Genomic DNA, 27,499 nt, shown 5'->3' with positions numbered 1-27,499 from the left:
AGTTAACGCCGCCACGAAATGGATCTGTGTGAGGGGGTAGTCTCACCTGTGACGATATCTCGTCTTCTGTAAAGTAATTCCTGGCGTTCAGCACCCGCGCCATGTTGAACTTGCTTCAAATACCCCCGTCCGGTGTCAGACATAGAAAAGGGGCTAGCCACAAAAGGTGTACTTCCCTAACTGGATATTCGCGCCATCTTAGAGTGTGCAATTCGGTACTTTGTCCACACCTCGGGTAACATCTAATACGGAATGTAGTACTTATCGACTACGAATTCTTATAAGTAATAAATATATATGCGCAACGTGTAAGGAGTCAATTAAAAGGCACCCACCGAAAATTCCCATCACCAGGTGTCACTTCCTTAGCTCTCATTACTGGCATCTTGACAATACATTTCTTTCACAGAGTCTGTCATGAATACATATAGCCTTCGTATTTCAAAGCATGGTATTTAATCGAGCAAATTTAAGACAAAACATACCATACAATCCTAGCATACGGTGATCAATATTGTATCCGAGCTCATATTTTACCAAGTTATGATACTGTCATGAATACACATCGCTTCCACATTTCAAAAAGTCATGGTTATCAACCTAACAAGTAAAAAACAAATGTGCCATGCATTCATAGTGTGTGATGGTCGATACCATATCATAGTACATGTCATACCAGACAATGAGTCTACAATTTAGATGTATACCATGTTATCATTATATATAGATGTCACTGGACAATTTTCTAAGACAGCAAAGCAATGTAAGGACATTATCATTTCTCATGGGTGTACCTATAAGCAGTATTGCATGATCATAACATCATGATGAAAATAAATACAAAACATGGTTAGAGACATGCTTGTCAAGAAAAATCTTCTGCACTTTAAAATTCAACATGTAGATATAATAACTGTTCCTGTGATCATTAATCTCGAGGGAAATCCTACTCAGGTAAAGTACATACATTGGCATTCAGTAACCTCCATCCGGAGTGTGTCATCAGTTAATTCCCCAGAAAGAATTGAAGCTCGTCATCAAAGTTAAGACCCCTCTCTACCGCATGAACCTGCATTATCCATCTTGCCTCGAGTTGTCTAAGTTTGAGTTCCCTATCCCCTCCCCTCACATCTTGGGGCATTGTTTCAATTCCATGAAAGGACATAGATAGATGTTCACTTTGTAATCCGCACTCCATAGCATGTGCTGTCAGGGGATGTCTCATATCCTTATTCTTTAGTGCTCTAAAGTGTTCTGCCATGCGGTCCTTAAGTCTGCGTATGGTACTACCAATATATACTCGGTCACATTTGCAAGTTATCGCATATACCACATAGATACTAGATCTGAATAAAACAGAGGGTACTAAAAAGAATTATGAGATCTTAAATAACATCTTGGAAAAATTTGAGGAGGACATTAAACAGAGAAAAGCGCGTAAACTGAAGCGTGACGAACAAGATTATTCCTCTGGGAGGGTGTTTACGTTTGCTAAAAGATTCTCTGCCTTGGTCAATAACGATACCCTCACCAAAAGTAAAAAGACCCCATCTATGAGTAGTATAGATACGGCATCCTCTAGCAATGTATCTATGAGTGGAGAGGAGGGGGCTACCAATGCTAGTGTAGATCAATCAGGTAACAATCCCTTATCTTTTTTAAAAGAGGTCCAAATGATCAGAATAGGGAATTCGAGACAACGAGATCAAAGAGTAGACATGGTGGTAAAACCAAGAGAGGAAAAAGGGGAGGCAAGAAAACCAGACGAAAGGGCACACTACCAAACACGTTACTGGAAGGCCAACCAGGGGAAGTGATGGGCAATAATGATATTCAAGTGATTAACCTGTCAGACTTTGACTTAACGGAAGATATATCATCTGTCTTATGCAAAGGCCTTAATTTTTGTCCAACCAGTAGAATTGATATTAACAGTGTAAAGATTGATATTTACAAGTTTGTTCGCCAATTGAAAATAAAGAAATTTTTCTCTGCTAATGTCTCGGCCCCAAATTGTCAACCACCTCCAGTTGTTGGTGATATCACTATCCAAGATGTGCATGCTACTAGAATTCTGTTATCAATAACAGAACAAGAAAATGACCCTATAACCTTGCACCAAGTTCTGCAAGATCTGGAATGTTGTACCAATCTGAGTGAGGATAGTGGACTCAAGAAGAAGTCTAAATGGACCCCACAGTTGGGGAGTGGCAGTAATATTGATGCATTCTATAGGAGTGTAAATAAAGAACTGGACATTCTTGAGAATAAAATACGTGATTTCAAGCCTCCACACCCACAGGATAACTTGTCCTCTAGAGAAAGAAGTGCCCTCAAATCAATATCTAAAAACACATCCCTTGTAGTGAAAGAAGCAGACAAAGGGGGGAATGTTGTTTTAATGGACAGGACAAAATACAATGAGGAGATTATGGGGCAACTGAACAATGAAGTCTGGTATGCTAAATTACCACACAACCCGATGTTTACGGTTGTAGCTAAGATCAATACCTTTCTAAAGACCTGGCATCAGGCCACCCTACTGAATGATACGGAATTTAAATACCTTACTGTACATCGACCCCGCTTTCCATGTATTTATACCTTGCCAAAGGTTCACAAGTGTCTCCTGTCTCCACCAGGGAGAACTATTATTTCAGGAATAGGCGGGCCGACTGAAAAATTGGCTGAATTTGTAGACCTATTCCTCCAACCGTATGTTTTAAACTTACCCTCTAACATCAGGGACACTAAACATATTTTAAATATATTGAATGGGGGGGAGGAGCCTAGCTCGCGACCGAGATGGCCGCGTTTTAGCTCGGCTCCGTTCAACCGCCTGTTTTCTTCGATTATCCTGTATTTCTCCTGCCCCGGGAAGCCCTCCTTGCTGTGTTTCGGTATTGCGGACACTTTGCGGACACTTACCCGTTGCTCCGGTGATCCTGGGTGCTGTCGATCCTGTGCGGTGGTCCCGCTCGGAGCCTTCGGGGCGGACTGGCCTGGACCTCCTTGCAGCGACGGGACGTGACGGAGCGCGATGGTCGGCCCTTGCTGGCGCTGTGGATCTGGTTGCGGAGGCTGATGTGCGAATAGGCCGGCTGTGCCCGTTGGCGGACCCGACTGACCTGGGCCTTGGGGTGCGGACGCTGCCTCCTGCGGGAGAGCCTCCTCCTTTATCCGGCTTGGTCCCCCCTTTGTTCCCCGGCCCGGCCATTTTGGATTTTCCGCCCGGGCTCGGAGATCGGGGCCGGCGGCACGAGGGGGCCGACGAACATCCTTCTTCTGGTGGGTCTCCTTCCTGCCTTGGGGCGCCCTGCCGCAGTTCGGCTGACCTCCTTTTGCTTTGGTGTTGCTCCGGCCGGGGCCCCCGACGACCGAGGGCTTGCTGGGCTCCTAAGATGGCGGCCGACCCTGGGAGTCTCTGCCGGGCCTGGGCGAGCACTGGGGGCCCGCCACACGGCCCGGATGTCGGATCTTGTGAAGGGTTTCCTGCACTTCAAGTTGTCCTGGATGCACTATACTCCTGGCGGACTTCCGTGGCTGCGCCTGTTTCCCCTGTGGAGGCGGACCCACTTTTCGAATTATACGGGCCCCCGTCGTCGGATTTGGCTTCCTTGTTGCAGGGTACGGCTGGTGTGCTCCTGGTCTCTGTGCCTCCGGCGGAGACCGCATCCTTGGGTTGGAGACTCTCCGACGCCCTTCGTCGTCCTGCTTTGTTGCCTCGGCCGCTGGTCTGCGGTCCGTTTGCCTCCTGTCCAGGCCTCGATGATCCTTTCTGTTTATCATCGCGTCGGCTCCCCGGCCGGGGCGCCTGTGCCGACCCAGCTGGGCTTGCCTCGTTGGACCTGTCCTTAGAACTGTGCCTGCGGTGCGAAGGTTGTACCGTGACTTTTTTGTATCCTCCGTATTTTCTTTCACGTTTCTTCTCAGGACTGCTGCCGGATTTACTCCTGAACCCTGTGTCCCTCGTCGTTTGGACTTTGTTTGTTTGGATGATTACAACCTTGGACAAAAGCGGACAGGGCTGAAATGACTTATTATATGCGGTAGTCTTGTTTTTGATCTATGACCGACATGTGCTGTTGTGATGTTGCGTAACTTCGTGGGACTCCTGAAACTTATCCTGATATCGTTAACTTCCCGTGGGCTCTGCCTCTCCCCTTTTCACAGGTGGTGGGATGGTTGCAGATAATACTGTTTTTTCGCCCTCTCCCGTGTGTAATGTTCCCTCCTTTCCCTGGCCCTTCTCTTTTGCCTTTGTTTCTACCTTGTTTCTTTCTTCTATATTTCGGGTTCTATTTAGGGCGACAGGCACGCTGCTGGGGGGTTGGCCGTAGCCTTCTGCAGGGGTGTAGGGTGGGCTTGTGGGGTGGGTGGGGGGGTCTGTTGCTGTTTTTGGGGGGTCTTTTTCCTCCTTTCTTCTCCCTTTTTGGTTCTATGGCCCTTGTGTATCCCCTCTTTCGGGGCTCTGTCTCGTCGTCTGTCCCCCTGGTGTCTTTCTGGGGTATTTTTCCGGTATCACGATGATTCTGATTTGCTGGGTGTGTTTTCTTTATTTTAATGTCTATTTTGTACCGGGTTATTGTTTTCCTGTTTCGTCGCCCGGGGGCGGGTGTTTGGGTAAGAGTCCCTTCCTTTTCCTTCTTCCCCTTTCCCTTCCCCCCCCCCCTTATGTGGGGTTCTCTTCTTTTATTGGGGGTACGTTTCGTATTGTTTTTGTATTTGGGTCCCTTTCTGTGCTGTTCGGTGGGACGGGTGGTAGCTGCGGTGGGCGGGCATTGGACGATGTGTGCAGTGGCCTTTCCTCATGTCCATTGTTTTGGCCGGTGCTTATTGGTATGCCTATTTCGTATTTGTTTCTCCTGTTTTTTTACGATCGTTGTGTTGCTGCCCGCCGCGGCCCCACCCCTCTGGTTTGTTTCTCGGCCCGCCATACTCCTGTACTCCCTAACCCGTCCTTTAAAAAATAAGAAAACTACCTTTCTAATTCTTTTCTCCTGTGACTGCTCGAAGATGCTTGTTATTTCTCCTGTTTCTTTGCCTTTGTATACTGTGATACTCTGTGCATTGCTCCTGACATTCGGCTCTGTGGTGGCCAGCCCGGTGGGTTGTAGGCCCGTATTTGTGAGCTCTCTCTGTACAATAAAGGTTTTCAAAAAAAAAAAAATATATATATATTGAATGACTTTGAGTGGGAACCAGAGATGATATTGGTCACGATGGATGTATGCTCCCTATACACGAATATCAAACATGAATTGGGTCTTAAGGCACTTGAGTTCTTCTTACATAGGAGACCGGTTGAATTGTTGGAGCACACTAACATGATTCTAATGATGTCAAGACTGATTTTGGAAGAAAATGTATTTCTTTTTGAAGATCAATGGTATAAGCAAACCTGTGGGACCGCTATGGGTTCGAAATTTGCGCCGTCGTTTGCCTGTCTCTTCATGGGGTGGGTAGAGGCGGTGCACATCTGGGGCCCTGGCGGTGCACAATGGCACTCCCATATTAACTATTATGGAAGATATATAGACGGCCTTATACTCATATGGACTGGAAGTGAGGTGGAACTCTTAGATTTTTTTGCTTATATGAATGATAATGTGTATAATATGACCTTTACCATTGAATACTCTAAAGAGCGAATCAACTTCTTGGACCTAACCTTATATGTAAAAGACAACAAACTGTGTAGTAAGCTTTTTAGAAAATCTACATCTTGTAATGCGGTTCTACACAATAACAGTGCACACCCAAGATCCACTGTTACCTCAATCCCCTATGGAGAACTATACAGGGCTCGACGTAATTGCAGCGAGGATTGCGAATTTCTAGAATGTGTAACAGATATTGAAGGGAGATTCCTTAGGAGAGGTTATGGATCAGAGGTCCTACGTAGAGCAAAGAACAGAGTTCTCAGATTAAATAGACAAGAAACCCTGAGTGCCAAATCCCATGACAGTAACAAAAACAAGGACAAGGTGAGATTGATAACTAATTACAATCCCTGGTCATCCAAGGTTTACCAAATACTAAATAAGTACTGGTTCCTATTGAGTTCTGATCAAACTCTAAAGGATTATATTAACTCACGACCCTCTATATCATATCGACGTGGCATGACGATTAAAAATATGATCAGTCCGAGTTATCCCAAACTAGCAGAAAAGACTCCAAACTGGCTTCATTTACTTGCCAAGGGCTCGTTCCGATGCGGTGACTGCAGTATGTGTAGGATGTCACGGCATGGAATACTACATTTTACATACAACGGATCTAAGACCTATCATATAAAATCACACATTGACTGCAATACCACCTATGTGGTATATGCGATAACTTGAAAATGTGACCGAGTATATATTGGTAGTACCATACGCAGACTTAAGGACCGCATGGCAGAACACTTTAGAGCACTAAAGAATAAGGATATGAGACATCCCCTGACAGCACATGCTATGGAGTGCGGATTACAAAGTGAACATCTATCTATGTCCTTTCATGGAATTGAAACAATGCCCCAAGATGTGAGGGGAGGGGATAGGGAACTCAAACTTAGACAACTCGAGGCAAGATGGATAATGCAGGTTCATGCGGTAGAGAGGGGTCTTAACTTTGATGACGAGCTTCAATTCTTTCTGGGGAATTAACTGATGACACACTCCGGATGGAGGTTACTGAATGCCAATGTATGTACTTTACCTGAGTATGATTTCCCTCGAGATTAATGATCACAGGAACAGTTATTATATCTACATGTTGAATTTTAAAGTGCAGAAGATTTTTCTTGACAAGCATGTCTCTAACCATGTTTTGTATTTATTTTCATCATGATGTTATGATCATGCAATACTGCTTATAGGTACACCCATGAGAAATGATAATGTCCTTACATTGCTTTGCTGTCTTAGAAAATAGTCCAGTGACATCTATATATAATGATAACATGGTATACATCTAAATTGTAGACTCATTGTCTGGTATGACATGTACTATGATATGGTATCGACCATCACACACTATGAATGCATGGCACATTTGTTTTTTACTTGTTAGGTTGATAACCATGACTTTTTGAAATGTGGAAGCGATGTGTATTCATGACAGTATCATAACTTGGTAAAATATGAGCTCGGATACAATATTGATCACCGTATGCTAGGATTGTATGGTATGTTTTGTCTTAAATTTGCTCGATTGAAAACCATGCTTTGAAATATGAAGGCTATATGTATTCATGACAGACTCTGTGAAAGAAATGTATTGTCAAGATGCCAGTAATGAGAGCTAAGGAAGTGACACCTGGTGATGGGAATTTTCGGTGGGTGCCTTTTAATTGACTCCTTACACGTTGCGCATATATATTTATTACTTATAAGAATTCGTAGTCGATAAGTACTACATTCCGTATTAGATGTTACCCGAGGTGTGGACAAAGTACCGAATTGCACACTCTAAGATGGCGCGAATATCCAGTTAGGGAAGTACACCTTTTGTGGCTAGCCCCTTTTCTATGTCTGACACCGGACGGGGGTATTTGAAGCAAGTTCAACATGGCGCGGGTGCTGAACGCCAGGAATTACTTTACAGAAGACGAGATATCGTCACAGGTGAGACTACCCCCTCACACAGATCCATTTCGTGGCGGCGTTCACTTGCTAAACACGGGATGCCGCGCATTATGAATAGTTATGGGTCGTGCAGCGCGCAAATATAGCGATTAGAAACTGACTTAAACATAGTGGGTTAACTTTTGCAACTGCTGTATTTAACCATGCTTTGAGTATGGGTCATAGGAACAGTGACCTTATACTATCCTAGATCGTAAATGATTATGTCTCTAATGATGATGGAAATGACTATTTCCTAATCGGTAGGATTCCATCTGTTTTAATCTAACTATAGGAGGAAAATACCCAATTAATACAATATGGAGAGATATTGACTTTGACCACTACCTACGGGCCAGAATAACGTGAGGAATAGAGTGAGTACTCACTATAATCAAATTACTGTTGGCTTGAAACGTGCGTACAAATAGACGGTATCTAGGTTCTAAATTGCTGTTTTCTCCGATAGCTAAGAGGATAATTGAACCCCAATGACGTTGTGGCAGGGGTGACGAACAAGAAACTAGAGGTCGAATATAATTAATTAAGGTACTTATAATCCGCATGCATCTCTAGTTTGATCACGATATTTGATGTGGGGCTATCTCTCTCTAGTTAGAGCAATCAATTTATATCTACTTACTCTTCACCAAACCTACAAATACTGAATTTTCAATAATATGTCAGTGTGACCAACACACAGGATAAAAACTTGGTGGTGGGATCCTTCTTTTATCACCTTAAATATACACCTTGTTTCGTTGGCGGTTATAATTCACAATTTTTCCCAAGCACCTTGGTTTTGGGTGATATCGCACTAGCTCCATGATGTTGATAATTTGTAACACTCTATAAATAGGACTCTTTGCAATCAGAGTTCTAGAAATAGGTGGTTTTGGAAATAAACATATATGTTTAAAGGTTTTAAACTATAAAATTACATTGTTCTAGCCTTGAAGAAGTCTGTGGATTAACACCATTTCAGACGAAACACGTGTCGGCTAGGAGGTTTTATGAACAATCAACGCATGAAATAAAAGAAAGAAAAGGAGAAAAAAACAGCGATTTGTGATTTGTTCGTTGGTTGCAAAGTAACTTTTTTGTGCTAGCTCAGGATAAATGTTTTGTAAAATAAGAGGAGGATTATGGAATTGGGAGGTATTTCTGAATGTAGTGATCAATATATACACATTGCATTTTGATAGTGGTGGAAGATATGGGGAGTATTAATCACATATCTTTTCATGAGCTCGAACTAACCGGTTATTTTGATTATAATGTTTTGAAGTGTATTGGAATAGGTAATCAATGTAGGAATACACCATCAAGGTGTTGCAAATGTACGGTTGTTACATAGATATTAGGAAGTGCTTATTTTGTGCTAAATGTATATCTAGGGTAAAGGTGTCAATATATGTAATGATAATATTATCAGTGTAAACACAATTATATATAATGTGGAAGCTGAGATGAGTACTTTTACTTGCAAAAAAGATGTATGCATTCATATGTGTATCTTTTTGGTATGTAGGTGGCTACTTTATCCCTAAGAAATGTTATTGTAAATAGCAAATGAAGGGGTACCTCTATCCTAGCAGCATATACAATGTTGTATGTACACATATATACATATGTTTTTTCCTGAGATAATCTGTCCTACCCGTAGCATACACCATTTTTCAGATGAAAATACTGATAAGCCTTTATTTCAAACCAGATTAATTACAAACAAGTCCCTGACTAAGTGTACTTTACAATTATTTTTTTCTTGATGCTGCTTAATCACATCTATTGTGGAAATTGGTTTGGTACAGCAGTACTTCAATTTATTAATCGAATTTGTGGTTGTGTCCCCTTTAAAACTGATACCTGTTTTTTAAATGGTGGCGGTGAAAGGGAGTGTTTTCCCTTTAAATTGACACTCAGCACAACACTCCGTTACCCAGTAGAAGGCGCAAGCCGAAACACGTAGGTTACCTATTTCTGGTTGGATGCACTCTTGCACTTTGCTTGTGATGGCCCAGTGAGTAATGGAGGCCATTTGACACTTAGAAAATACAAAACAAGTTCCCTCATTACACAGGAGTTGGTGGTGCTGTTGTTCTGCTCGTCCTCAAGACGTGCTGGATACTGGAGGGGGGTGTGCATGAAGGTGCAAATGGAATTATATATGTATATATACAAGCAATAATAACACACTTGGGTAATGCATCTGTTGAATGCATAGATGATAATAATAAAATGCACATTCAGATTATGCTGGACGTCCTGCAAGAAATCAGAAAGATTGATACACTAAATACATGGATGTGCACACAGACTCTCACACATCACAAAGTCAATACTCAAAGAAAACAACTCAGATGATTATAACCACTGGAAACTGAGGGTGCACACAAACAGTCACGCATCACAATGACTATTATAGCCACTGGAAACTTAATAGGCACACAAACAGCCACACATCAAAATGGCAGCAATCAAAAATCAAACACTTCACCTGGTGCAAACTTCATCCTGGCCCACTCCAGACTGGGGGATTTACAGCCGGAGTAAAGAAACTCAGCAACCAGATGCCTGCACTGACAATGTGTCCACTGTTCAGGCTCAAACAATCCCGATTTCCAAGTCAACAAACCACAGCTTGATAATCTCAAAACACACTGGAAGGTTCGGCGAGACTTCCCTCCGTGCCAAGGAAACTTACTGGAATTGGCGACTTTCCATGCAAGCATCCATAGGCAAAGGAGTTCTCACGTTCCCTCTGCAGTCTCATGTGATCCAGTCTTTATCTTAACAAAGCTTACGAAAGTCTCTGGCTTTCAACAACAACAATCTCCAGAAAACAATGCAACCTTGAACGGGAATAACCTAAACAGCTTGAGTAATCGGGGAGCCTGCCTGTGCACGCAAAAAGCTCAAGCAAGACAGATTCAGAATTCAAGACGGCATGGGGGCATGTCAAAGCCAATAGTAAGAACTTCATAATACTTCTCAACACCAGACTATGAAGCTGGCGACCAAATTCTTGAGAGACTAAGATTTGGTACAGGTGGGACCACCCTTTTTGCCACCTCTTTGTCTAGGAAGGAGATACCCACATGGCACGCATGCTCCAGATGGCAGCCTTGCGATTGTGGTGCGGTACCACAGCCTCGGAGCTCTCTGTTGTCCTCACAGCGGCCCAGTCTCCCTAGATGATCCAAGCCCCGGACCCCCTAAGAAGTTCAGCAAACTGTCCATGACGGCGAACCTTAGAATGAGATCGGCTCTCTTACAGCACCTCACATGGTGGGGCCAGTCGCCGAAGCAAGCAAGTGAGTGACCAGGATGGAGTTGGGTGGCCTGGCGGCTACCTGCCCAACCCGATGAGCGTCCTCTTCCAGCTCTTACTCTCTCTTTATGGATACACTTGTCAACATCCGGGCTATGTGCAATGACCTTGAGAATGCCAAGATTAATGACGAACTTTCGATAAGGTGCGGCAAAGGATCTCCGCACCCTCTTCACCTTCTGCTGTCTGAGACGGATGGCTGATGACCTGGACCGGTTCTACTTGATCCACTGTGTCCCACCAGGTGTTCTCGTTACCCATGTTCTACTGATTTGTTTTTCTTACAGGAGTTAACATGCTTCACAAATGCGTGATACTGTCCCACATCACCAGCTCTTACTGGCAGTGCAAGTGCGTCTCCGCCAATTATTATCCCCTTTGCTCGAGAAACTCTAGTTATTCAGGGGGGCATCAGGTTTTAAGGTGAATGCCAACACATCCCAGGCTCTTAATCTTACCTTAAGATGGTAAAACAGATGCGGCAACGCTAACCACCTGTTGCCACATTGAGAGATTGTTATCAATAATAAACCCAAGATTGCGAACTTGGGTAACCGGTTGGGGAAGAGGACCCATTTCCTGGTGCCAATGTTGGGGAACCCAAAGATGCTTGTGTTTGCCTAAAATAACAACCTCGGTCTTGTCTCCGTTTAATTTCAACAGATTAGAACACATCCACTCCGACACCCGCCGTAGCCCAAGCTGAAGAGAAGATATAGAAGCTTCCTTAGTGGAGGACAAAGAAAAGATAATTTGAGTGTCATCGGCGTATGAATAAAGGGATAGACCCACATCCTCCACAATATTCGCCAGGGGTCTCACATAGATGTTGAAGAGCAAAGGGCTCAAAGTGGACCCCTGGGGAACTCTGTGCGCAGATGACCCTATAGTAGATGAGGATTTGGAAGAAAAGACCTGAAACGTACGATCGCTTAGGACGGAGGCCAACCAAGTTAGAGCGGGGCCTTCAACTCCTGCCGACTGGAGAGACTTTAAGAGGATGGTATGTGACACTGTATCGAATGCGGCGCTCAAGTCGAGTAGAATGAGCGCTGTAGTCTCCCCCCGGTCAAGGCAGGAGCGCAATTTCTCAGTAACCCCCAGCAAAGTGGTCTCTGTAGAAAAATGAGTTCTAAATCCTGATTGAGAAGGATGTAAAAAGCCCAAGCTTTCCACGTGAGCTGACAATTCACGTGTTTTTCCACGATTTTGTAGAGCACAGGTAACGGTGAAATTGGGCGAAAATTTGACAGAATCGTGGGATCGACTCCGGGCTTTTTTTAACAAGGGAACAACCATAGCATGCTTCCAATCCAGAGGAACGCAATGCTCTCGTAAGGAAGAGTTTAGAAGTTCTTTAAGAACTCCAAGGGCAGCTGGCAAAAGCTGTTGCAGGATGTTAACGAATAAGGGGTCTAGAGGAGAGCCGGATTTTACCTTAGCTAGACAGTCAAAAAAAGATCTGTTATCAAGAGGAGACCATATAGAGATCTTAGCTGTTGGGGAACGGTGGCTCTCGCAGGTCGTATCAGGCAGGGAACTCTCAGTGTGAGGTCATTAGTGAGCTGTATATAGTCTCGACCTTTGTGATGAAATAATTAGCAATATTATTGCATTGAGTCTTGTCGAGGGTGGGTGGCACAGGTGAGGTGTTAGATCTTGCCAGTTTCTTAACCATGGAAAATAAAGCCCGTGGGTGGTTTAGTGGGTTAATGATGGTGTTCGAAACAAAGGAGGCTTTCGCCACCTTGCAGGCCATTCTTTACTTCTAGGATGTTTTTTCTCTCTTGGATCCAACTTTTTCTCTCCCTTGGGGTCCAATACCATATTCTTTCCTTCCTCTTTTCTCCTTAGAATTTCTTCAACATCATCATCTAGGCCTTCTTTATTGCCTAAATCCAAAATGTGCTTGTCATAATCCTGACTGTCATCTGCCTGATCAAACTTATTCAGTTTGTCTCCCTCTATTGCAGTGCTAGACTGCCCATTATGGTTGTCAATTAGGATGTTCCTTTTCTTGAGTGGCTAGGGACTCCTCTCTCCAAATCACTTAATCAGTGCTTGCTCTTCCTCATGCATTTTCCACCTAGACTCCTGCGGCTTTCTACGTTCCCTTCAGAAATGGAAAAGTACTCATCCTCCTGACTCCTACCAGATCTACTGGTCTTTAAAACTTCTCTAACTGTCTCCTTAACCACCTGCTGCAGTTCCTGAGACACAATCCTTCTAATTACCTCCTTCCTGGAAGCCTGCACAGACTTCTTTTCAGACATTATCATTTGTCCTCAAGTTGCACACTAGAAGAGGAAACTATTCTTATTTTATTTTCTAAAGTCTTTTAGTTTGTTAGAAATCAAATGAATTGTCACCTTTAAAAGCAACTTCCTCACTCCGTCTTTCTGTTAACAAACTGTCTGCATCATTCATTACTTAGCAACTAAACAGCTGAGTTTGCTATGCGCGTCATGCTCTAACGCGTGTACCACGCTTCTATGATGATCCCTATTTGCTTTAAAAACTAGCGTGCCTAGTCTGCATGCTGTAGTCAGCGGATCACTGTAGCTTACCACTATGTACTGCCACACTAAACATGGTGGTGTATCGTATTGAGTGCTCCAGCTCTTGTTGCTCTCTTTTGGCTGTGAAGGCTGCCAATGACTACGCGAGCCATGCGTGAGTTAATAACGGTCATAGAAGGTTTTCTACAATATAAATATACTTTTAGGAATCTATTTGCTCTATATACTTGATTTTTTATTTTTTTTTAAACATGAATACTACATCGTTTTTAAACAATCACATGCACAAATAAATGATTAATACAACAGTGCCTTATTTCTTACCTACATTACCCTCAAACCCATACATTGGGTTTATTACGGACAGTTAAACTTATACACAATAAAAGCTCATTACAATGACCCAAAATGATCAATACATTATCAGAATTTCATGTAACTACAATTTCATAAGGTAATAGGTAATACTTATCTTCTTAGAAGCAGCATATATATAAGAGGAAGAGCATTGAAGCCAAGGGGATTTATATTGACTTGAGTTTTGTTTTTTATTGTGATGAAGTTTGTGTTCTGTTGTTGGAACTGTTAATAGTTGCTGCTCAGAAGGAAGTAAATACAAGTTAATGCATAATGCTAGCCTCCTGTCTTGCCATAAACACCTTTGGTCTACCAGAAACATGTATGTGCAACATAGACGTGTAAGCTGATGAGTGGCGAGTTTAGTCAACCTCATCTAGATGTTCTATCCTGAGACACCCACCAGTCAAATTTTGACAGCTCCCACTCTACCTCCCTTCACACAGAGACTGTCCCACCCAAAGCTCTATCAGATTGATCTTTGGTCTCATATGTTACTTTGTTCCACCCCACAGTACCACAGATCCCGATGCCTTCGCTGACTAGCAGTGTATAGACCTGAAGACCTACTCCACCAATATTCATATAATTCTGACATAGATCCCTCAAAAACTCAAGCCATCACTCCCTACCCCAAATCCCAAATATAGTGTTCTACTCATCCTCTTACCTATTTGATGTGGTAAAAACCTGTGCAGAGCAGAGGTATCCGACCCTTACGTTGCAGGTGAGTTTAACACTTTTAGAATGTTGTGTGTGTCTTTCAACGGTCTAAATAAACTCACATTGATCCATGAGCATGTGAGTAGACACTTCGACTACAGGGTGCAACACGAAATTGAACAGCAGACGCCCGTTTGGAACCATACATTCATTATACCAAATTAACATTTGAGCACCCAGATAGCGTATCAGATTACTTCATACCCAGCTCAACTTTCAGGCGGGTTGAGAACCTGTCATAACAGTACTTTGGAACTCTTCTAATGTGGTGCCAGTTCGTCAGGGACGTGACGACACTTGATGGGAATATCCTAATCCAAGATTTAGAAATAGGACTTGCAACAGTCACACGTGATTTAAATAGAATACCACAGTGAAAGCCGGCGAAAAATGGTGGATATGAACAATCACTGCTAAACATGGAGAAAGCTCGATTAGAACGGTTAATTTTGATATGATTCTAGAAGTACGTCCTCGTGCAATTTATTTATTAACATATAAAATGCAAATTCTTTAAAATACGACAGGGTTTCTGCATGTGAAGACAGAAGAGGGGCTTACCCACAGGTTTTCTGCTAAACATCCAAAACAGTTCAGATCTAGATCACAGAGCATAGCGAAAACACTGAATTTCTTTTACACATGTATCCAATAAGTACAGGGCATTACACAATATCTTCATTTATTGAGTGAAAAAGTTGTGCAGAATACGCCAGGCCGTATTAAATATTCCTGTTTATGAAAGTTGAATGTTTAGTTATGTTTACTGAAGAGACAACGGTATGATTCGTGTTTGTTTCTTTATCTGGAGTGCATTATTTAACCCCCTGATGAATGACTTCTAACCATAGCCCGAAATGCATTAGGGATTTATGATTCACAGTTTGTGCACAATTCGAAGGAAGCAGAGTTTATGATTAACACATAAGATATCTGTTACAATCAAGAAACAAATGTACATTGAAAGAGGCATGGGTAAAATTCCCTGGAAACAGAATAAAGGTGAACAGATAAGAGAAAGGTCGGCTAAATTAAATAGTAGTGGAATATATCGGTTGACATGACATCTAAGATTCCCTGCCATGGCTACATCCAACTCTGGTGATTCCGGGCAAATAAGATTGGCAGATGTGGTCAGATTTAGGTGCCCACCTTAATTTTTTTTTGTTGCCAAAGGACAAACGAAGTATAGCAAAAACCATAATCTGAGATTATTGATATGGTGATGGGCATTGTGACAACCGGGTTTTGACACATCAAAGCTACAGTCTTTTGAAGGAAGCGAGTAAAAATCTTTCGAAGGCAGGAATGGGTTAAATCAACATCATTCAGTTACCCAGTAAGATACTGGACATGCCTGGTGACAATAAGCATTGTTTAATAAACATGTCAAACATCAAATCGGACACGAAAACCGCAAGAGCGCTTAGAGTTCTGCAGCAGCGTCAACCTAAACCTTTTTGAGAAACTAGAGTAGGAGGACAGTTTCACTACAGAAAGTCTTATCAACTTGAGGTACCAACTGCAGGGCTGTTGTCAGCAGTACTCCCAGCAGCTCCTACACAAGACAAGTTTCCTGCAAGAAGTTTGCGGCACACACAACCAAGATTCTACAAGATGGGTGTGACATATTCGGTACAGTCACTATATTCCCCTGCAGAATCAGCGGGCAGACAAATCTCCACTTAATAAAGACATTGGCAAACTGACTTTAGATTGATGGGTTCTAGATGTTTTATGAACTGTCACACTATAAAATACATCCAGGGACCTACACCTACTGCACCTCAAAGGAGTTCATTTCTATTTAAAACAAGCATTGGCATAGCCAATAGGTGTTGCCTTTGGGACCTTATAAGTATTTAGTTATGCAGCAGGTCCCACAGGCGAGACCTATTGGCTATGCCAATGCTTGCTTAGTATTTGTTGGTCACGCATTTTGCGAGGTTGCTGGCAGCTCACAACACAAGTTATGGAAGAATTTTTTGAATCAGCCCTCATCAAAAATAGCGTAACATTCCTTTCACATTGAATCAGTCCAAAAGCAAAATAATATGAGCAGCAGGTCCAGAATCCACAGATGGTCCGAATAAATTCTTTATTAGTTGATCCAAACAGTAAAATCCAAGTACATAAGTAATTTTGCCTTAGCCAACGCGTTTCGTCTCTTAATCGAGACTTCTTCAGGGCTCAAAAGTTCAGCTTTTGATCAATTATAATGTGTTCCTCTTATTGAGATATAGCGCAGCGAGAAACATCAATTTAAATTCCTTTTATTTCTGGCAAAGAACTTGTTTAAACGTCTTACGGCATGGTGGCCAGTAACAGAAGCAGCGTCCGCATTTGAGCAGTGGAGGAGTAATGGGTTGAGAAGCCCCGTAGCAGCCCCTGCTGAGGGTTAGATCTTCTTCAAGGAGTAGACCAAGCATAACCATGAACTCAACTGCTGCAGTATGCAAGGTGTGTACATAATGTGCTCCAGGAAAAGCAAAACACGCAAAATGGACAGAAACTGATACTTTCATCGCTAAGAGAACGGGTGCGCTCAAAAAACAGACCACCAACCCCTAGTATGTACGAGTGTGTCCTGGGCAGAGACCGTCTCAGCCAGAACAGCTACAGATGTACACAGAACAGAGGCAGCCTACACGAAAGTGTGCACACAACACAGACCGCACACCCCTAGTGCACAGAGCGGCGACTGCCTACATCAGGAGAACAACCGCAGGTGTGCACAGAACAGACAGCCTACACCAGGAGAACAACCGCAGGTGTGCAGAGAACAAAGACCACCCACCCCTAGTGCACAGGTGTGCAAAGAGCAGGGACTGCCTACACCGGGAGAACAACCGCAGGTGTGCACAGAACAAAGGCCACCCACCCCTAGTGCACATGTGTGCAAAGAGCAGGGGCCGTCTTCACCTGGAGAACAGCCACAGGTGTGCACATAACAGAGCCCCCCAACCCTACTCAGCGGGTGTGTACAGAGCGGACTGAGTAATTTCCGAGGGCAGACAGTTTACCCAGTGGTACAAGTGTGTGTGTAAAGCGAAGATACTCCAGTCCTGAGAAGGGTAGACATCTCTGCACCGCAAGGGAACAGGTGTGTGCAGAGGGTGTACGGGTCATTCAGGCGGCTAAAATAAGCAGGCGCGTTGTGCCTAATGTTTGTGGTTATGGCAAGGCACAGAAATGCACAGCCTATCATTGTTTCAAAAGTGAAATAGCGGCCTAAAATCCCACTTTTAATGTCATACACATCCAGGTGTACTATTTAACTGCCTTTCTAATGTACAGCTGCAACAGAACGTGCCGCGTTAAATGAGTGACGTGCAAGCGCCAGGCGCACATCCCTAATCACTGTAGTGTATCAGCCAGTGAGGGAGACGCAGCAACGATTAACAATAATTAACAGCCTGACAAGGGGACTCCGCTGCACTGTTTGGGAGGAGGGCTGGATGTAAACATTAACAGAAGAGTACGCATGGCCAGGGGAGTGATTACAAAGATCTCCTGGGGCACACCGTGCTACCCCGCCACCAAACGTTAGAGGCAGGCAGTACTCACAGCAGGTATTGAGCACCAGAGGCATACAGTACTCACAGTCCCTACAACCTGAGGCATACTATACTCACAGTTACTGAGGACTGTACTCACAGGTATTGTGGATCTAAGGCATATGGACTCACAGGTTCGAAGGACCATAGGTATACTGTACTCACAGGTATTGAGGACTACTCACAGATACGGAGGACCAGTGGCATAGGGACTCACAGGTACTGACGCACTGCACCAGAGGGATACTGTACTCTCGGGTACTGAGGACCAGAGGCACACTGTACTCACAGGTACTGAGGCACTGTGCACCAGAGGGATACTGTACTCAAAGGTACTGAGGACTACTCACAGATACTGAGGACCAGACGCATACTGTACTCACATGTACTGAGGGCTGTACTCACAGGTCCACTGGTCCACAGGTATGCTATACTTACACCTACTGAGGACTAGAGGCATACTCTACTCACAGATGCTAGTACATACTGTACTCGCATGTACTGAGGCATACTGTACACACACCTGTACTGTGCACCAGAGGGATACTGTGCTCACCTGCACGGAGGCTTAGTGTACTGAAGTCTGCACTGAGCATTAGAGATGTACTTTACACACCCTCTGCTGAGCAGCATATACACACTGTACTCACAGCTGTAGTGAACATTGGAGAAATATCGTGCTCACGTGTGTAAGCAAGAGAAAAGTACTTACGCACACAGTTATTGAGCAGTAAGCGCCAGGGTTGTGCAGTGCTCAAACATGTACTGAACATCAGATGTACTGTGTGCTCACAACTGTTCTGTGCACCAGACACTCTATAGTCGGAGCTGTAACCTCCATTTCATGATGGCGACCTGATGTCACGCTTTCCGGGAGAACATGCGGCGTTTCCTCCACATTGAGTAATAGACCCCGCTTTACACACTCAGAATAGCACAGGACACGCATCTGAGGTAAATTGCTCCTACTGTGAGAAACAGGTGTATATGTGTATATATATATCTCATCACTCCTCCCTCGTCCCTCTTCCCTCTTCCCTCTTCTCTCCCTCGCGTCTCTCTCTCTCCTCTCTCTCTCCTCTCTCCTCTCTCTGTCTCTCTCCTCTCTCTCTCTCCACTCTCTCACCACACACACACACGTTTGGGACTTCTCATTTCTAAGTATTTGCAATTCACAATGATTTGCCTCAGAAGATTTTCAGAGATACTTCAGGGCAACATTTGTGAATGGTGTACAATTGGGTGTACATGCATGTATAACTTTCTTCATTTATTTTAAATTAAGGGGAAAATATTTTGCCCTGTGGATGAATTTATTATTTTTTTTTACACCTTGAGGTTCTGTAAAATACGAATTCGTTCGTGCTCAGCCTCCATTTTGTAGTCGCCGCCATTTTGTGTTGCCCTCACTCAGGCAGCGCAGCGAACGCGATGTTTTTATCGTTTCTGCATTTACGTGTCAGGCGGTTTCTTGCCTATGTTTACTAACAAGTGCCAGGGTCTGGCCGAGTACACTAATTCCTGTCTGAGCTGATTAATCCCCGTCCGGACTATTTGTTGGTTCACACCATTCTTTCCTCCAGGTTATCTTATCTGCTATCTGTCGCTGCATGTCTCATGCATTCTCCCGTTTCATGACTGTCCTTCTACAACATGCAGCTGTGTTTTCTCTACTTGTAAATCGAATTGTGTGGATTCACTTGTGATTTACCCAAGGGGTCGAGTGACAAACATAACCGGGAAACTTGAGTTGCTTTAGATTTAAAGCATTGTTTATAACGTTTGCCTATGCCTCATACACTTGGGTGATTGCATTTTGCATTGTATTGTACCATATATAAACCTGTGCGCCACGGAGTTAAGTGGCAGTCTCTTTTGAACCTCGTTTTACCTACGACTTCAAAGACCACTGTACTAGCTGCAGCTAATAAATACTATCTTCTACGCCAGACGAAGAGTCCGTGTCTCTGTTTCTGACAAGGCAGGTGAATCCAGGGGATTTCAGGTATACCCTGCGCCGCCGAGCCTTCAGGCTGGGGTTCTGCAACCTCCAACTTTTTGGGTGCCCCATTCTCACCCTGGAAAGAGACTTACTAATTTTCAATAGTGGTAAATGTCTATTCCCAGGAGAGGAATAGATCAGGAAAAAAACGAATGTAAATCCCTATAAATAAGCAGCATTTGTGAGAGTCCAGGAACTGTGAAAGCATTCCCAAGCTGAAACGCCTACGGCTGTTGACTTAATCAGACTAAATGATCCTGTTGAGTAATCTTTTACAAGTGTAAAACCAGCCGTTGAGAGTTGCTTAAGTTCGTTCATGCTTGCAAAAGTGGAGCTTTGTGGGTGTAAACCAAACTGAAATGCGAATCTGGCCCAGCAGGGAATGTTCATGGTGAGCAAAGGTAAAGACTGGGGGAGGAGTGAGTGCGGCACAAGGTGCACAGCAGGGACACATTGTGAGCACGGAGGGAGTAGTGAGAGTGCGGCACGAGGGGCTGTGAAAAGAAGGTGAGGCATGAGTGGAGAGAAGGCAAAATGGAAACCAAGGTGGCGAAAGGGTTGAGGAGTGAGTTTGGGAGGAGAGAAGTAACCAGAATAGTAGGAAAGTCGAGGTGGAATGCAGTAGAGGAATGGATGCAAAAAGCAAAATGGGGATGAAGGAGAGGTAAGAAAAGCGAAAAGAAAAGAGAGAAGGTGCTGGCATTAGGGGGGCTATAAGAACAATAAGAAACAGTAAAGGAAAAGCAAGATGTGAGATACGCAGGGACAAAGGAAAGGTGAACAAGCGCCGAAACACAAGCGCGGCCCCGCTGCCGCAAAAGGTAATTGTTGTGAGAGAGAGAAGTGAGCCCACGGGTGGTGAATGCGCAGTCTGTTCATTTTCAAGTACTATACTCGTGCTTGTGGCGTGCCGCTGCTCGCTCCCGCAAGGTGGATGCCGCCACAAGCACAAGTGTGTGCTTGAAAATGAGCAGAGCGGCGGCTAAAGGCCCTCCAACACAGCGCATGCGCGCTGCGTAGGTGAGACCTAAAAAGGGAGTATTACAACAGGTACCTTATACCCAGTGAAATACTGTTTTTATTCCCATTTTTTTCCTTGTCAAGAAGAAATTAGGCGAATTGAGACAGAACCTAGCCAGTTAAACAAGAAGTAATCCTTTTGCATTGTAACACAAAAAAGCACTCTGCTCCACAATCCGAAAGGTTTTTTGACTTCCTTAGATCTCCAAGGTTCTCCTACATTCTCATGCATGTCGGACACAGAGAGTTAATACCTGAAGTGGCTGGCCACCACTACCATTTAAGATCCTTCCATTGTATGTTGATTCGCCTCCCTGAATTTTCTTTCACAAAATACGTGGGCTTGGTGGCTGCATTTGTTTTCTTAGCAGATTATTTTCAAAGTGAAAATGTGTTCAACTAAAATGACTTCAGAGTTCCTGCATAAATGTAGAGATAATTAAAGGTTTTAGAATGTATTTGTTTGACAGGATTTGTGGACCTCCCATGTATTGCCCAATCTCTGTAGTAAATTGAGTAAAGTTCCTCTCTTATAGCTTTCAACACTTTCCTGACTTTTTGCACATTACGGAGAGCTGCTTCTAACACATCTATTTATTCCTAAGGTTTGCTCCACATCCAGAGTTTGGAGGCGAGTACCAAATACATGTACAGCTAATGTCTACGGACCGAAGGCGAGTGATCGATGAGTTTGAATACGGTCCACACACTCTTGCCAGAGAAAGCCATCCCAGATATCGTGAGGTATTTTGTATTACCTAAAAGGGTGCATCTCTCAAACGTTGTAAGCAGCCAGGGAAAGAATCAAGCACTTTAATATAGGTTACACTAATCAGAGGTTTGCGTTCATCTGAGGAAATGGCCAGCATGTACAGAAACAAATTTAGGAAATGTATTGAGGGATTCAAGAAACAATATCCAATCTAAGGCTACAAACAGGCAGCTGTCAACTCCTGGGTAACCATAGGAGAACATCAGCAGGTTTGAAGGTGATCATTTGTAGAATAGAGGCGTTTCTTAATTGGTTTTATTTATAGTTATCACAGACCCATGTGTGTCTATCAATTTGAAGCTCTGCTGGTCAAGAACAGATATAAGGAAGTGAGATGTGAAAGGATGCGACTTCTTCTTTTCTTCAGATAAGATTTTGTCTTTTCTATTTAGGTTTCTCACACATTTAGACACTATGGCCCTGGAGTGCGTTTTGTGCATTTTCTGCACAAAGGAAAGGATGTTATTTACTGGCATGGGCACTATGGAGCAAGGATAACAAAGTCATCGGTCATTGTAAAGTCTGGGGACCTCCTTGGAAGCCCGCCTTCAAGACCCTTAAGATCAGTTAGAAACTTTACCTTCTGGATGGACCTAAATCCACTAATGAATGAGCTGCTTCTTCACGTGCTCAGCTTTGTCCCTGCGCATGATCTGTTGTTGCACTGTAGGTGTGTCAGCAGAAAGTGGCGCGGTCTAGTGGACACACCTACCTTGTGGATTCTGAAATGTAAGCGAGAACAGCGTTTGGAGCTTTTGGATGCATCAAGACTAAAGCGGAATCTAGCGTGGTTTCGTGCATATGTAAAAATGCCTCTCTCTCGGAATCTTCTGAGAAACCCTTGTGGACAAGGTAAGGAGTGGACTGATGCCATAGTTAAAGTACGTGCCATTGTGCTTTAATTGTCCTGTCGCTTTTGCTACAGTGTTTTGTAGTATGTAATTTGGAGGTTTTATTGGAGCTTTGGTGTGCTCTCCTGATGAAACACTATAAACATTCAATTCAGTCTGTAATCTTCATGAAATCAGTGCATTTCCTACTACATTCTGAGTTGATTTTTAAAGGATGTAACAAATTGTTCTAAATAATTTCAGAAATACACCCACTGCACATTAAACAATTATTATACTAAATGCTTTGAACTCTCAATTATCTCAAACTAATTGTATTGTGATAGCTAAACCTGAAAGCACTATATTTTAACAACTAAAAACAGTGCCTCTGAACTCATGCTATGTCTTTCTTTTGGTTGCCACTTGCTTTAATCTTATTTATGATGTGAGTTAGTTTGATCAGTGTGACTCCAAAGGAAATAGAAAATGAATGCATATGCATACTAATAGTGTATTAAAAACATAATCCTTTAAATCACTTACTGCAGTTCTTGTTCAATAGCTTTCGTTATTGCTGTCTATACTCTGGTTCTAAAACTAAATTAAGTTGCAGTAATATTTGTAATGTGCCCCCAAAGTTTATATTCCTATTCCACAGTCTAGTGTGTTCAAGACATGAGGCCACAGTTTCACATTACTGCTGCAAGCGGACTGTGAATCGTCTCTTCATCTAGTCCGCTACCAAATGTGAAATGGCGTTATCTAATCATTTAATCACTTCCACTAAGGACATTTTTGTGTCCATAATGTCCATAAGGTGCAACTCTGTAGTAAACCATTGTCGTATTGAAGAAAGAGGTCCCATAACTGGTACGTCAAAAAATCAGGATGGAACTTAACCATCAAACCAAGACAAATGTTAATTTGCTTTAAAAATCCAAATGAACAATTGATTTGCAAAAAAAATCAATGAAAACTCCTAAAGCAAATTAAAAAGCCAGTAGTTCACTGGAATATAAATTAGCTTGAAGTTCATTGGTTTACTTCAAGGTATAGAAATGCAGGTCTTCTTTGTTCTGTAACACACCTTGACACCAGAGCAGGGAGATTTACCCTATAAAAATGGAATAAACCAAATATTTGGATCCCTGGTACACTATACCTGTACTATTGTTATAGTTTTGATTAACACACTTGTCCATTTCTAAATGGAAGAACATTTATAGCGAATTATATTGCACCACCATATGCAAGTTAATATTTAATTCAATATTTGACTTGTTTAAAGGGTGCATGAAATCGTAAAAGACATTCATACTCATGAATTCCATACTCGTCACAGCAATTTCTAAATTATAGGTAGTAACCTCTGTGCTAAGTAATCAAGACACTCTTATTTGCAGCATTTCTTAATTAGTTGTCTATAAAACTATTTAATAAACATGCTTCTTTTTAAGCCCATATTCAACATGTTCCCACCTTGCTTCCTGTCTGAGTAACAGTTCTACCATCCCACCTCTGTTTGATGAGATATCTCGCTAACTCTCCGCATTAGGTGGCCTTCACGCAAGTATTGCTGTAGATCTTCCGTTCAGTTCCTCCTCCCCACGGTGGACCCTCAGGTCCTCTGACTGGGTTACATAAGACTGCTGTAGAACTGATGGTGGTCAACTCTATCCAGACGGCTTCAAGACTGCCTAGCTCCCTAAGCAGCTCCTCTGAAGCCCTTCTGTATTGTTCCAGCACTAGTGTCGGCTCCACTCTTGGTGTCCATACCAGATTCGTCTCCACCCTTTCTCTAAGGCACACACTTTCTGGCCAAAGCAAAACAAAAAGTCAAGCCTCTTTCAAGATATCACCTTGTGTGAGGCACTACCTTGCCCCCAGAGGTTCTCGAGACAGGATGAGTTATTTGGTTTGCATTCAGATACTGTTTGATTATCTTCCATTGTTCTAGACTGTGATGGTGATAACATTGGAGCAAGTAAATTCCTCTCCGCTTATAACAATGATGCTGGCTGTGCATTACAGCATGGTCGTAGACTGGATACCTTCTCTGAATTAGATTTAGATTGTTCATCTGCCCCTCGAGCTGAGGAGGTTGCCTTTCACAACAGTGATCTGAAAAGACGATGAAGCTTTGATACCTTTTCTTAATTTGAAGGAAACTAATTTTACTATGCTGACTGAAATCCTTCAGCCTTTCTCTTCCTCCTCTAAGCCTCTGCTACCCATAATGAGGGTTTTTTCCACCTTAAGCGCGTGTCTTTGAATTGCTCCACTTGGATATGTGTAGGCGCTGTGCCCTTTTGTCCCTTTTTTTGAGCCATTATTCTAATGCTTCAACCTGGGAAGGTTGCTTGCCGTAAAAGTACAAACACTTTGTTTTCTTAAGTGACCTATGCCCGTAAAAAGACATTGCACTTGATGTGGGGTTCTGGTATTGGTACATTGGTTTCAAATTGGGCATTTGTAGATCTTGTTGTTTTCCATGCATAACATTAAGAAATGGGAATTTGCTGGACAACCCTGCCCAGTTATTGAGGACTCTGTCTAGATGCAACTAGTATACAGCAGTATTAGCTTCAAGGTGTTGATATGTAATGTGCATTGACAGTGTTGCATATGTAAACTCTCAAAAGTCACGAAAGCTTCTACATTATGAATATTCTTGCTCTCTACAGCTGATTCCGTTTGTGTTTTACAGAAGGAATGCGCTATTGGGATGCTAGAAATGGTATGGCCGAATGGGTCGTGCAGGAAAACTTCGTACACCTGAGTGGTGCAGAAGCACAGACCTGTTTTGTTTCAACACATATGTAAGTAAACAGTAAAACATCATACAGACAAGGGGACACAGAAGGACTCGTCATTGTTTCTGTTTGCCACCCTATTTTTAGGTCGAGCATTCAAGACCTCTTGTATATACTTTAGTCTTTACTTATTATTTACTTATATATGTATGTACCTTGTGGGCTCTGGAGATCAGCCCCAGGACCTGTCTGCTTCCGCTTAGGATTTTTTTTTTCTGTTCAACTGCCTCTATTTAACTGTTTTGATAGAAAACGACCAGCAGATGTCAGTAAAATACCAGAATTGCTTTCTGCTGAGGGACTTTATTTTTTAAATTTTTCTGGCAACTGCCTCTATTTAACTTTCTTGATTGAAAACGACCGACAGTAAAACACCAGAATCACTTTAGCATACTCTAGATTCTAGTCCATAGAAATTCTCTTCCATGAGCACCCGTAGACAATAATATTTTTTTCAAATCTTGTATTTTCAGTTATAGGACCACCGAAGACCCTAATTTTATATTAAAAACAGAGCTTTGGATGATACCATTTACAGCTGAAAGGCAACACTTCTCTCCATGTGTTCCCATACCTGGCGTATCATGCAGTTTGGTGCTTACTTTCCCTCCATGTTAAAGAACAGTAGATGTTTCAGCAACCAGGCTAATGTGCTGCATAGCTAAATACATATAAGGTACCAAATGCGAGACCGATTGCATTGCAAATGCTTGTTCTAAATGATGGTACTCTAAAAAGAAAACATGAATCAAATTCTCTACACCAAACCTAAGTAGCTATTGACAAATTACAACCACCACTGGCACACATCGTCACCCTGTCTGCAGATGCCTGACACCTGTTTTCTGTCCGTCTGCGGAGGCTAATTTCTAAATTAAAATGACTTTAAGCTTCAAGTCAAAAACTATGCAGCACATTAGCCTGGTCAAGTCAAAAACGCCCACACAGATTGTCGTCTTTCCTCCTTAACTTGGGGCTAGATCTACAAAGTGACAGCAAATAGCTGTTTCCTATGTAGGAAAACCATTGCTCAAATTGGAAAAATCTTTCTGATTTGCACAGGGATATTTGTAAGCGATACCAAATTGCCATTAGGAGGGTTCCTGATTGTATTTTAGTTTGGTATCTGTAAATGATTTGTGACCTAAATTGTGTTTGTGAACCATTGACCAGTAATGAGTACCTCAGAGGAATTAGTAACTGATTTCAAAGGGCACCTTCCGTTTTGTAACCTGTGTCTGGCAACCTTGGTGTCATTCTTCTACACCCCAATATATGTGAGGTAGTGTGGCTCACTGGTTAGAGGCGGCAGACCCGAGAGCAGAGGACGGCCCGGGACCAGGGTTCGATTCCCGGCGCGGCAGGTTTCTGGACCAGGGTCAGCGGACTCGATAATTCTCTCGCCTCGGTGCCCACTCTGATCAGCGATCACACTCGGCAACTCTGGGCATTAGCTTGCCTCATCTTCACTAACGGCCCCACCAGACCGCCGGGGATGCCTGGTCTCACCCTGGAGATACCCATTAAGGGACCATCTCTCAGGGAAGCCAGGAAGGGTTTCGCAGCGGTCGAAGCGCGGAGATACTCCCCCGGGAGTGATTCTAGCGCTATATAAACACGCAAATTAAATTAAATTAAATTAAATTCTTAATTGTAACACTTTTTTATATTTATTACAGCCAGGTTTCTTTCAGGAACACTGGTTGCTTTTCAAAGAAAAGTTTCCTGTTTGAGAATGCAAACGCAGACATGGCACTCTGTTGTTCCTTTCAGGTGACCATCTCTGTGTTTGTAGCCAATCATAGGAAGGCGCACATAGCATCCTGCTCAATTAATACTCATTTTTTTTTGTTTGAATATATTTTATTATTTTCCAGCATTTATGTCCACTACACACTTAGTTATTGAACAAGAGGAAATGATAGACATAATCTGCACAAAACCATAACGACT

At 43.0% G+C, this 27,499-nt stretch overlaps 1 protein-coding gene across 1 annotated transcript in view; it reads left to right on the top strand.

Annotated features, from left to right (window-relative positions):
• Positions 1 to 27,499, top strand: part of LOC144783351 (F-box only protein 27-like) — a 233,768-nt gene that overhangs the window by 42,924 nt on the left and 163,345 nt on the right. The window contains exons 3-5 of the mRNA XM_078662368.1: positions 21,734 to 21,872; positions 22,293 to 22,752; positions 25,441 to 25,552. Of these exons, the coding sequence (XP_078518494.1) occupies positions 21,734 to 21,872; positions 22,293 to 22,752; positions 25,441 to 25,552 (711 nt within the window). The remainder of the gene's footprint in view (positions 1 to 21,733; positions 21,873 to 22,292; positions 22,753 to 25,440; positions 25,553 to 27,499) is intronic.

Source organism: Lissotriton helveticus, chromosome 9, assembly GCF_964261635.1.
Source record: "Lissotriton helveticus chromosome 9, aLisHel1.1, whole genome shotgun sequence".
Lineage (NCBI taxonomy): Eukaryota > Metazoa > Chordata > Amphibia > Caudata > Salamandridae > Lissotriton > Lissotriton helveticus.
The sequence above is the reverse complement of the archived record's forward strand: the minus strand, read 5'-3'. Positions and strand labels throughout refer to the sequence as shown.